The 13364-nt window shown below is 43.5% G+C and overlaps 1 protein-coding gene across 1 annotated transcript; it reads left to right on the forward strand.

The window, feature by feature from the left end:
* Positions 1-5045: 5045 nt before the first annotated feature.
* Positions 5046-13259, forward strand: LOC311117402 (voltage-dependent T-type calcium channel subunit alpha-1H-like; the record flags this gene model as incomplete). Its single annotated transcript, XM_084192346.1, has 3 exons — positions 5046-5138; positions 7396-7529; positions 13162-13259. Coding segments are annotated over 3 exons (325 nt in total), but the record flags the coding sequence as incomplete, so codon positions are not given.
* Positions 13260-13364: the final 105 nt, after the last annotated feature.

Raw genomic sequence — 13364 nt, forward strand, 5'->3', positions numbered from 1 at the left:
ATGTGTGTGTGGCCATGCGTGTATGCGCTCATGTCTGTCACTGTGTGTGTGTGTGTGTGTGTGTGTGTGTGTGTGTGCACCTCGTGACTTGGTGTGGATCCAGGTATCCATATGTTGCCAGGCAGGGCATGCAGCCATCTGTTACATCAAGACACCGTGAGTCGACTTTGACCTGTGGTTTATACCACCATCAGAAACGTCACCACAAGATCTCTCTCTCTCTCTCTCTCTCTCTCTCTCTCTCTCTCTCTCTCTCTCTCTCTCTCTCTCTCTCTCTCTCTCTCTCTCTCTCTCTCTCTCTCTCTCTCTCTCTCTCTCTCTCTCTCTCTCTCTCTCTCTCTCTCTCTCTCTCTCTCTCTCTCTCTCTCTCTCTCTCGCTGTTTCTCTATCTCTCTCTCTCCCTCTGTCCCTCCTAGTCTCTCTTCCATCTCTCTCTCACTCTCTCTCCTCTCTCTTCTCTCTCTGTCCCTCCTAGTCTCTCTTCCATCTCTCTCACTGTTCTTCTCTCTCTCTCCATCTCTCTCTCTTTCGCTCCACAGGCTGTCCAGTGGAATCCTTGGCCTGCACCGCGTTACTTAGCAACCAGAGCCCAGCACACTGTCAGGGAGAGAGAGAGATGGAGAGATGTATTACAGGGATGAAAAGATGAAGAGCGAGTGCTCTGACCCTGAAAACATCTAGTCAACAATATCTATGTCTGTCTGGGTTAGTGTATAGGTTCAGTGTTCAAGGTGAGAGAGAGAGAGGAGAGAGAGAGAGAGAGAGAGAGAGAGAGAGAAGAGAGAGAGAGAGAAGAGAGAGAGAGAGAGAGAGAGAGAGAGAGAGAAAGGGGCAGTGAGAGAGAGAGAGAGAGAGAGAGAGAGAGAGAGAGAGAGAGAGAGAGAGACAGAGAGAGAGGAGAGAGAGAGAGAGAGAGAGAGAGGGAGAGAGAGAGAGAGAGAGAGAGAGAGAAGGGGGCAGTGAGAGAGAGAGAGAGAGAGAGAGACAGAGAGAGAGAGAGAGAGAGAGAGAGAGAGAGAGAGAGAGAGAGAGAGAATACAACCTATATTTATCTGTTTACTTATTTTCCCTTTAATACTTCAACTATTTGCACATTGTTGCAACACTGCCAATACTTGTAGTGTGTACAGTACTCTATATATTTAAACCTAAGTAATTGCAGTGTGTACAGTACTCTATATATTTAAACCTAAGTAATTGTAGTGTGTACAGTACTCTATATATTTAAACCTAAGTATTGCAGTGTGTACAGTACTCTATATATTTAAACCTAAGTAATTGTAGTGTGTACAGTACTCTATATATTTTGTACCAATTGAGAATTTTGGTCTAATTCCCTGTGATCTGGATATTTTCTGGAATTTTTGGGGGTTTACTGCCAGGGCCCAGGTCTGTCAGTACTGCTCTAGCAGGTCCAGGCTCTGCTGTAGGCCATGTGCTGTGGTTTACTGCCAGGGCCCAGGTCTGTCAGTACTGCTCTAGCAGGTCCAGGCTCTGCTGTAGGCCATGTGCTGTGGGTGACAGCAGGCACAGATCATCTGCCAAGAGCAGGCATTTAACCTCTGAATTGTGGAGACTAACACCAGGGGCTGAGGATTTTTCTAGAATAATAGCCAATTCGAGGGAAATATTGAAGAGTGCAGGGCTCATATTGCAACCATGGCGAAGACCCCGCCCCTGGTTAAAGAATTATGTTATTTTGTTGCCAATTTTGATGCTGCAAGTATTGATTTTAATTATGTCATATGTTTTACCCCCTACACCACTTTTCAATAACTTTGTAGAACAGTCCTGTATGCCAGCTAAAATCAAATGCTTTTTTGGAAGTCGATAAAGCAAGAGGACATTTTGGTATTATTTTGGTGGACATGTTTATTTATCAGGGTGTGTAGGCTGTAAATATGATCGGTCATGTGATGATTTGGTATAAATCCAATTAGCCCTTTTACTCAAGACGTTGTGCTTATTAAGAAGGTTTTTAAACTCTTACCTTCCCCAGGTTACTGTTCACACAAATCCCTCTGTAATTGTTAGGGTCAAATTTGTCTCCGTTCTTAAAGATTGGGGTTATGAGTTATGAGAACTCCTGAGTGGCGCAGTGGTCTAAGGCACTGCATCGCAGTGCTAACTGTGCCACTAGAGATCCTGGTTCGAATCCAGGCTCTGTCGCAGCCGGCCGCGACCGGGAGACTCATGGGCGGCGCACAATTGGTCCAGGGTAGGGGAGGGAATGGCCGGCAGGGATGTAGCTCAGTTGATAGAGCATGGCGTTTGGAACGCCAGGGTTGTGGGTTCAATTCCCACGGGGGGCCAGTATAAAAATAAAAAAATAAAAAAATATGTATTCACTAACTGTAAGTCGCTCTGGATAAGAGCGTCTGCTAAATGACTAAAATGTAAATGAGTCCTTGATTCCAGTATATACGATACAGCACTGCATCTTACCTGTGACTGTATTCACGATACAGCACTGCATCTTACCTGTGACTGTATTCACGATACAGCACTGCATCTTACCTGTGACTGTATTCACGATACAGCACTGCATCTTACCTGTGACTGTATTCACGATACAGCACTGCATCTTACCTGTGACCGTATTCACGATACATCACTGCCTCTTGTGCCGTATTGCTTAATTATACCATGGCATTGTTCAATACTTGTTTTTTTGATTGGCTCTGAAGGGCATTCCAGATTGTGCGTCATGTCCCTAATAATGCACGGGTATAATTCACTGGGGCTATGAAGTTCATTCTTACATGTCCTGTGTTTGAGCTGCTGTTGAAAGCGTTATTGGAAGTGTTGAGTAATGATGTTCATAATAGCAAGCTGCTGTAGGGCCTGAATGGTTCGCTTGGCAAAGCTAAGCGAGTATGTTTGTTTGGTTACCAAGGCAACTACTGTAGCTATTTAGTAAACTTGCTAGCGACCTTCAGGTGGAAGTTGGAAGACATTTCTACCGGTCTAATGTGTTAAATTGTAGACTTGGTATAAAGCGAGATGATCAACTCGTTCTCTAGAAAATAATGCTCCGTGGAAGGTCAGTGCCGCATGGCGCGTTCAACACTTTTTTTTTGGGGGTTACTACATGATTACATATGTGTTATTTCATAGTTCTGATGTCTTCACTATTATTCTACAATGTAGAAAATAGTTTTTTTTTTAAAGAAAGAAAAACCCTTTGAATGAGTAGGTGTTCTAAAACGTTTGACTGGTAGTGTATATGTTAGGCTGTGTTATAGTGTATAGTATGTTATGTACAGTTCCTTCGGAAAGTATTCAGACCTCTTGACTTTTTCCACATTTTGTTACGTTACAGCCTTATTCTGAAATTGATTAAATGGTTTTTTTTTCCCCCTCATCAATCTACACACAATACCCCATAATGACAAAGCAAAAACAGGTTTTTAGAAATGTTTGCTAATTTATATACAAAATAAACTGAAATATGACATTTAAATAAGTATTCAGACCCTTTACTCAGTACTTTGTTGAAGCACCTTTGGCAGCGATTACAGCCTTGAGTCTTCTTGGGTATGACGCTACAAGCTTGGCACAGCTGTATTTGGGGAGTTTCTCCCATTCTTCTCTGCAGATCCTCTCAAGCTCTGTCAGGTTGGATGGGGAGCGTTGCTGCACAGCTATTTTCAGGTCTCTCCAGAGATGTTAGATCAGGTTTAAGTCCGGGCTCTGGCTGGGCCACTCAAGGACATTCAGAGACTTGTCCTGAAGCCACTCCTGCGTTGTCTTGGCTGTGTGCTTAGGGTCGTTGTCCTGTTGGAAGGTGAACCTTCGCCCCAGTCTGAGGTCCTGAGCGCTCTGGAGCAGGTTTTCATCAAGGATCTCTCCGTACTTTGCTCCGTTCATCTTTGCCTCGATCCTGACTAGTCTCCCAGTCCCTGCCGCTGAAAAACATCCCCACAGCATGATTCTGCCACCACCATGCTTCACCGTAGGGATGGTGCCAGGTTTCCTCCAGACGTGACGCTTGGCATTCAGGCCAAAGAGTTCAATCTTGGTTTCATCAGACCAGAGAATCATGTTCCTCATGGTCTGAGAGTCTTTAGGTGCCTTTTGGCAAACTGCAAGTGGGCTGTTATGTTCCTTTTACTGAGGAGTGGCTTCCGTCTGGCCACTCTACCATAAAGGCCTGATTGGTGGAGTGCTGCAGAGATGGTTGTCCTTCTGGAAGGTTCACCCATCTCCACAGAGGATCTCTGGAGCTCTGTCAGTGACCATCAGGTTCTTAGTCACCTCCCTGACCAAGGCTCTTCTCCCCCGGTTGCTCAGTTTGGCCGGGCAACCAGCTCTAGGAAGAGTCTTGGTGGTTCCAAACTTCTTCCATTTAAGAATGATGGAGGCCACTGTGTTCTTGGGGACCTTCAGTGCTGCAGACATTTTTTGGTACCCTTCCCCAGATCTGTTCCTCGACAAAATCCTGTCTCGGCACTCTACGGACAATTCCTTCGTCCTCATGGCTTGGTTTTTGCTCTGACATGCACTGTCAGCTGTGCGACCTTATATAAACAGGTGTGTGCCTTTCCAAATCATGTCCAATCAATTGAATTTACCACAGGTGGACTCCAATCAAGTTTTAAAAACATCTCAAGGATGATCAATTGAAACAGGATGCACCTGAGCTCAATTTTGAGTCTCATAGCAAAGGGTCTGAATACTTATGTAAATAAGGTTTTTCTGTTTTAAATTTGATAAATTTGCAAACATTTCTAAAAACCTGTTTTTGCTTCGTCATTATGGGGTATTGTGTGTAGATTGCTGAAGATTTTTATTTATTGAATCCATTTTAGAATAAGGCTGTAACGTAACAAAATGTGGAAAAAGTAAAGGGGTCGGAAAACTTTCCGAAGGTCACTGTATATGTTATAGTATGTAGTATGTTATGTAGATAGTAGACTATGTTATAGTATGTAGTATGTAGATAGTAGACTATGTTATAGTATGTAGTATGTTATGTAGATAGTAGACTATGTTACAGTGTATATTCCTTAACCCTGGTCTCTACGTGGTTTGAGCACGTCTCCATGATAGTGATTCTCCTGAACTGCGTGACTCTGGGGATGTTCCAACCCTGTGAAGACGTCACCTGTCAGGCAGAGTGGTGCCTCATACTACAAGTACTGTATCACCTTGAACCTCTCACCTATAACCTCTCACCTCTCACCTATAACCTCTAACCTCATGGTGCCTCATACTACAAGTACTGTATCACCTTGAACCTCTGACCTTTAACCTCTCACCTCTCACCTATAACCTCTAACCTCATGGTGCCTCATACTACAAGTACTGTATCACCTTGAACCTCTCACCTTTAACCTCTCACCTCTCACCTATAACCTCTAACCTCACACACCTCATGGTGCCTCATACTACAAGTACTGTATCACTTTGAACCTCTCACCTTTAACCTCTCACCTCTCACCTATAACCTCTAACCTCACACACCTCATGGTGCCTCATACTACAAGTACTGTATCACTTTGAACCTCTCACCTTTAACCTCTCACCTCTCACCTATAACCTCTAACCTCACACACCTCATGGTGCCTCATACTACAAGTACTGTATCACCTTGAACCTCTCACCTTTAACCTCTCACCTCTCACCTATAACCTCTAACCTCATGGTGCCTCATACTACAAGTACTGTATCACCTTGAACCTCTCACCTTTAACCTCTCACCTCTCACCTATAACCTCTAACCTCACACACCTCATGGTGCCTCATACTACAAGTACTGTATCACTTTGAACCTCTCACCTTTAACCTCTCACCTCTCACCTATAACCTCTAACCTCTAACCTCATGGTGCCTCATACTACAAGTACTGTATCACCTTGAACCTCTCACCTTTAACCTCTCACCTTTAACCTCTCACCTATAACCTCTAACCTCTAACCTCACACACATTATGGTGCCTCATACTACAAGTCCTGTATCACCTTGAACCTCTCACTTTTAACCCCTCACATCTCACCTATAACCTCTCACACCTCATGGTGCCTCATACTACAGGTCTGACCTTTAACCCCTCACCTCTCACCTATAACCTCTCACACCTCATGGTGCCTCATACTACAGGTCTGACCTTTAACCCCTCACATCTCACCTATAACCTCTCACACCTCATGGTGCCTCATACTACAGGTCTGACCTTTAACCCCTCACCTCTCACCTATAACCTCTCACACCTCATGGTGCCTCATACTACAGGTCTGACCTTTAACCCCTCACCTCTCACCTCTAACCTCTCACACCTCATGGTGCCTCATACTACAGGTCTGACCTTTAACCCCTCACCTCTCACCTCTAACCTCTCACACCTCATGGTGCCTCATACTACAGGTCTGACCTTTAACCCCTCACCTCTCACCTCTAACCTCTCACACCTCATGGTGCCTCATACTACAGGTCTGACCTTTAACCCCTCACATCTCACCTATAACCTCTCACACCTCATGGTGCCTCATACTACAGGTCTGACCTTTAACCCCTCACCTCTCACCTCTAACCTCTCACACCTCATGGTGCCTCATACTACAGGTCTGACCTTTAACCCCTCACATCTCACCTATAACCTCTCACACCTCATGGTGCCTCATACTACAGGTCTGACCTTTAACTTTTCACCTCTTTAACCTGTCTCCTATAACCTCTCACCCTTCAGAATATGCTTTGGATAATGTGTCATCCCATCTTTTTCAAATGGTATGGTTGTTTTTTCTAACTGTGTTCTCCCGTTCTAGGTGTTTGATGACTGTATCTTTGTCTGTTCCTGTTCTAGGTGTTTGATGACTGTATCTTTGTCTGTTCCTGTTCTAGGTGTTTGATGACTGTCTCTTTGTCTGTTCCTGTTCTAGGTGTTTGATGACTGTCTCTTTGTCTGTTCCTGTTCTAGGTGTTTGATGACTGTATCTTTGTCTGTTCCTGTTCTAGGTGTTTGATGACTGTATCTGTTCCTGTTCTAGGTGTTTGATGACTGTATCTTTGTCTGTTCCTGTTCTAGGTGTTTGATGACTGTATCTGTATCTGTTCCCGTTCTAGGTGTTTGATGACTGTATCTGTGTCTGTTCCTGTTCTAGGTGTTTGATGACTGTATCTGTGTCTGTTCCTGTTCTAGGTGTTTGATGACTGTATCTGTGTCTGTTCCTGTTCTAGGTGTTTGATGACTGTATCTTTGTCTGTTCCTGTTCTAGGTGTTTGATGACTGTATCTGTATCTGTTCCCGTTCTAGGTGTTTGATGACTGTATCTGTTCCTGTTCTAGGTGTTTGATGACTGTATCTGTATCTGTTCCCGTTCTAGGTGTTTGATGACTGTATCTGTTCCTGTTCTAGGTGTTTGATGACTGTATCTGTGTCTGTTCCTGTTCTAGGTGTTTGATGACTGTATCTTTGCATTTTTCGCGGTGGAGATGGTCATTAAGATGGTGGCTCTGGGGATCTTCGGTTCTAAGTGTTACCTTGGCGACACCTGGAACCGACTGGACTTCTTCATCGTCATGGCAGGGTCAGTGTTCTATTCCCACAATGCTCTGGGGTTAGCTTGGGGTTAGCTTGTGGATAGCTTGGGGTTAGCTTGGGGTTAGCTTGGGGTTAGCTTGGGGTTAGCTTGGGGTTAGGGACAAGAGACCATCAAAATAGAATCTATAGAACCTTACAGTGAGGGAAAAAAGTATTTGATCCCCTGCTGATTTTGTACGTTTGCCCATTGACAAAGAAATGATCAGTCTATAATTTTAATGGTAGGTTTATTTGAACAGTGAGAGACAGAATAACAAACAAAAAATCCAGAAAAACGCATGTCAAAAATTTTATAAATTGATTTGCATTTTAATGAGGGAAATAAGTATTTGACCCCCTCTCAATCAGAAAGATTTCTTGCTCCCAGGTGTCTTTTATACAGGTAACGAGCTGAGATTAGGAGCACACTCTTAAAGGGAGTGCTCCTAATCTCAGCTTGTTACCTGTATAAAAGACACCTGTCCACAGAAGCAATCAATCAATCAGATTCCAAACTCTCCACCATGGCCAAGACCAAAGAGCTCTCCAAGGATGTCAGGGACAAGATTGTAGACGTACACAATGCTGGAATGGGCTACAAGACCATCGCCAAGCAGCTTGGTGAGAAGGTGACAACAGTTGGTGCGATTATTCGCAAATGGAAGAAACACAAAATAACTGTCAATCACCCTCTGCCTGGGGCTCCATGGAAGATCTCACCTCGTGGAGTTGCAATGATCATGAGAATGGTGAGGAATCAGCCCAGAACTACACAGGAGGATTTTGTTAATGATCTCAAGGCAGCTGGGACCATAGTCACCAAGAAAACAATTGATAACACACTACGCCGTGAAGGACTGAAATCCTGCAGCGCCCGCAAGGTCCCCCTGCTCAAGAAAGCACATATACAGGGCCGTCTGAAGTTTGCCAATGAACATCTGAATGATTCAGAGGAGAACTGGGTGAAAGTGTTGTGGTCAGATGAGACCAAAATCGAGCTCTTTGGCATCAACTCAACTCGCCGTGTTTGGAGGAGGAGGAATGCTGCCTATGACCCCAAGAACACCCCATCCCCACTGTCAAACAGGGAGGTGGAAACATTAGGCTTTGGGGGTGTTTTTCTGCTAAGGGGACAGGACAACTTCACCGCATCAAAGGGACGATGGACGGGGCCATGTACCGTCAAATCTTGGGTGAGAACCTCCTTCCCTCCACCAGGGCATTGAAAATGGGTCGTGGATGGGTATTCCAGCATGACAATGACCCAAAACACACGGCCAAGGCAACAAAGGAGTGGCTCAAGAAGAAGAACATTAAGGTCCTGGAGTGGCCTAGCCAGTTTCCAGACCTTAATCCCATAGAAAATCTGTGGAGGGAGCTGAAGGTTCGAGTTGCCAAACATCAGCCTCGAAACCTTAATGACTTGGAGAAGATCTGCAAAGAGGAGTGGAAAAAAATCCCTCCTGGGATGTGTGCAAACCTGGTGGCCAACTACAAGAAACATCTGACCTCTGTGATTGCCAACAAGGGTTTTGCCACCAAATACTAAATCATGTTTTGCAGAGGGGTCAAATACTTATTTCCCTCATTAAAATGCAAATCAATTTCTAAAATTTTTGACATGCGTTTTTCTGGATTTTTTTGTTGTTATTCTGTCTAACATGACAAGTCATTAAGGTTTCGAGGCTGACGTTTGGCAACTCGAACCTTCAGCTCCCTCCACAGATTTTCTATGGGATTAAGGTCTGGAGACTGGCTAGGCCAGTTATTAATTTATAACATTTTTGACATGCGTTTTTCAGGATTTTTTGGTTGTTATTCTGTCTCTCACTGTTCAAATAAACCTACCATTACAATTATAGACTGATCATTTCTTTGTCAGTGGGCAAACGTACAAAATCAGCAGGGGATCAAATACTTTTTTCCCTCACTGTATTCTATCTTGACGAAAAAGAGACATCCACAGGGACGTTCCTTAAGAATCGTCTGCTGCTAAAGTCTAGCTGAACTTCCTATGAGGTGTTGGAGTTTGGAGCCTGCTGGGAGAAACACATGCTCAGTGTCACTGTTTCAGCAAGGAGAAAAGTGTGTGTGTGTGTGTGTGTGTGTGTGTGTGGGAGACGTTAGATTGTGGTTGCTTGGCGTGATGTATTGTTGTCTCTACCTTCTTGCCCTTTGTGCTGTTGTCTGTTGCCCAATAATGTTTGTACCATGTCTTGTGTTTCTACCATGTTGTGCTGTTGCCATGTTGTGTTGCTACCATGCTGTGTTGTCATGTGTTGCTGCCATGCTATGTTGTTGTCTTAGGTCTCTCTTTATGTAGTGTTGTGGTGTCTCTCTTTATGTGGTGTTGTGGTGTCTCTCTTTATGTGGTGTTGTGGTGTCTCTCTTTATGTGGTGTTGTGGTCTCTCTCTCTCTTTATGTAGTGTTGTGGTGTCTCTCTTTATGTAGTGTTGTGGTGTCTCTCTTTATGTAGTGTTGTGGTGTCTCTCTTTATGTAGTGTTGTGGCGTCTCTCTTTATGTAGTGTTGTGGTGTCTCTCTTTATGTAGTGTTGTGGTGTCTCTCTTTATGTAGTGTTGTGGTGTCTCTCTTTATGTAGTGTTGTGGCATCTCTCTTTATGTAGTGTTGTGGTGTCTCTCTTTATGTGGTGTTGTGGTGTCTCTCTTTATGTAGTGTTGTGGCGTCTCTCTCTATGTAGTGTTGTGGTGTCTCTCTTTATGTAGTGTTGTGGTGTCTCTCTTTATGTAGTGTTGTGGTGTCTCTCTTTATGTAGTGTTGTGGCGTCTCTCTTTATGTGGTGTTGTGGTGTCTCTCTTTATGTGGTGTTGTGGTGTCTCTCTTTATGTGGTGTTGTGGTGTCTCTCTTTATGTAGTGTTGTGGCGTCTCTCTTTATGTAGTGTTGTGGTGTCTCTCTTTATGTAGTGTTGTGGTGTCTCTCTTTATGTAGTGTTGTGGCGTCTCTCTTTATGTAGTGTTGTGGTGTCTCTCTTTATGTGGTGTTGTGGTGTCTCTCTTTATGTGGTGTTGTGGTGTCTCTCTTTATGTGGTGTTGTGGTGTCTCTCTTTATGTAGTGTTGTGGCGTCTCTCTTTATGTAGTGTTGTGGTGTCTCTCTTTATGTAGTGTTGTGGTGTCTCTCTTTATGTAGTGTTGTGGCATCTCTCTTTATGTAGTGTTGTGGTGTCTCTCTTTATGTGGTGTTGTGGTGTCTCTCTTTATGTAGTGTTGTGGCGTCTCTCTCTATGTAGTGTTGTGGTGTCTCTCTTTATGTGGTGTTGTGGTGTCTCTCTTTATGTAGTGTTGTGGCGTCTCTCTCTATGTAGTGTTGTGGTGTCTCTCTTTATGTAGTGTTGTGGTGTCTCTCTTTATGTAGTGTTGTGGTGTCTCTCTTTATGTAGTGTTGTGGTGTCTCTCTTTATGTAGTGTTGTGGTCTCTCTCTTTATGTAGTGTTGTGGTGTCTCTCTTTATGTAGTGTTGTGGCGTCTCTCTTTATGTAGTGTTGTGGTGTCTCTCTTTATGTAGTGTTGTGGTGTCTCTCTTTATGTAGTGTTGTGGTGTCTCTCTTTATGTAGTGTTGTGGCGTCTCTCTTTATGTAGTGTTGTGGTGTCTCTCTTTATGTAGTGTTGTGGTGTCTCTCTCTATGTAGTGTTGTGGTGTCTCTCTTTATGTAGTGTTGTGGTGTCTCTCTTTATGTGGTGTTGTGGCGTCTCTCTTTATGTAGTGTTATGGCGTCTCTCTTTATGTAGTGTTGTGGTGTCTCTCTTTATGTAGTGTTGTGGTGTCTCTCTTTATGTAGTGTTGTGGCGTCTCTCTTTATGTAGTGTTGTGGCGTCTCTCTTTATGTAGTGTTGTGGTGTCTCTCTTTATGTAGTGTTGTGGTGTCTCTCTTTATGTAGTGTTGTGGCGTCTCTCTTTATGTAGTGTTGTGGTGTCTCTCTTTATGTAGTGTTGTGGTGTCTCTCTTTATGTAGTGTTGTGGTGTCTCTCTTTATGTAGTGTTGTGGTGTCTCTTTATGTAGTGTTGTGGTGTCTCTCTTTATGTAGTGTTGTGTTGTGGCGTCTCTCTTTATGTAGTGTTGTGGTGTCTCTCTTTATGTAGTGTTGTGGTGTCTCTCTCTATGTAGTGTTGTGGTGTCTCTCTTTATGTAGTGTTGTGGTGTCTCTCTTTATGTAGTGTTGTGGTGTCTCTCTTTATGTAGTGTTGTGGTGTCTCTCTTTATGTAGTGTTGTGGCGTCTCTCTTTATGTAGTGTTGTGGTGTCTCTCTTTATGTAGTGTTGTGGTGTCTCTCTCTATGTAGTGTTGTGGTGTCTCTCTTTATGTAGTGTTGTGGTGTCTCTCTTTATGTAGTGTTGTGGTGTCTCTCTTTATGTAGTGTTGTGGTGTCTCTCTTTATGTAGTGTTGTGGTGTCTCTCTCTATGTAGTGTTGTGGTCTCTCTCTTTATGTAGTGTTGTGGTGTCTCTCTTTATGTAGTGTTGTGGCGTCTCTCTTTATGTAGTGTTGTGGTGTCTCTCTTTATGTATTGTTGTGGTGTCTCTCTTTATGTAGTGTTGTGGTGTCTCTCTCTTGTTGTGATGTGTATTTGGTCCTATATTTATATATATATTTATTTATTTATTTATTTCATCCCATCCCCCGTCCCGGCAGGAGGCCTTTTGCCTTTTGGTAGGCCGTCATTGTAAATAATAAATTGCTTGCCTAGTTAAATAAAGCTTAAATAAATAATACATAATATAATAAGCAGACAGTAACGGCCACAAAGCATTACCCCTCACTGACTCACTGAAAGGTAGACACACACAAACAGCATTACCTGTTGGAGTTAATATTATAATAGGCTACATGAGGCCTACAGTCAGTGTCCAGACTTCAGTTAATATTATAATAGGCTACATGAGGCCTACAGTCAGTGTCCAGACTTCAGTTAATATTATAATAGGCTACATGAGGCCGTCAGTCAGTGTCCAGACTTCAGTTAATATTATAATAGGCTACATGAGGCCGTCAGTCAGTGTCCAGACTTCAGTTAATATTATAATAGGCTACATGAGGCCTACAGTCAGTGTCCAGACTTCAGTTAATATTATAATAGTAAACATGAGGCCTACAGTCAGTGTCCAGACTTCAGTTAATATTATAATAGGCTACATGAGGCCTACGGTCAGTGTCCAGACTTCAGTTAATATTATAATAGGCTACATGAGGCCTACAGTCAGTGTCCAGACTTCAGTTAATATTATAATAGGCTACAGGAGGCCTACAGTCAGTGTCCAGACTTCAGTTAATATTATAATAGGCTACATGAGGCCTACGGTCAGTGTCCAGACTTCAGTTAATATTATAATAGGCTACATGAGGCCGTCAGTCAGTGTCCAGACTTCAGTTAATATTATAATAGGCTACCTGAGGCCTACTGTCAGTGTCCAGACTTCAGTTAATATTATAATAGGCTACATGAGGCCTACAGTCAGTGTCCAGACTTCAGTTAATATTATAATAGGCTACTATTTCCGTACCAGACCGTACTGGTTTACTCTCACCCCTGTGTGACCTCTGTGGGATCGGATCCCAGGTTGGCAGTACAAGGTCGATCTCGTGTTTAACGTGTGGGGTAACCTCTCTTCTCATCTAGGATGATGGAGTATTCTCTAGATGGACACAACGCCAGCCTGTCAGCTATCAGGACCGTGCGTGTTCTGCGACCGCTCCGGGCGATCAACAGAGTCCCTAGTGAGTACACACACACACACACACACAAAGTCTTGTTTTACAGCCTTGTGGGGACCAAACATTACATTACATTTTACATTTTAGTCATTTAGCAGACGCTCTTAT

This window comes from Coregonus lavaretus (assembly GCF_964263955.1).
Source record: "Coregonus lavaretus genome assembly, contig: HAP1_SCAFFOLD_9700, whole genome shotgun sequence".
NCBI classification, from domain to species: domain Eukaryota; kingdom Metazoa; phylum Chordata; class Actinopteri; order Salmoniformes; family Salmonidae; genus Coregonus; species Coregonus lavaretus.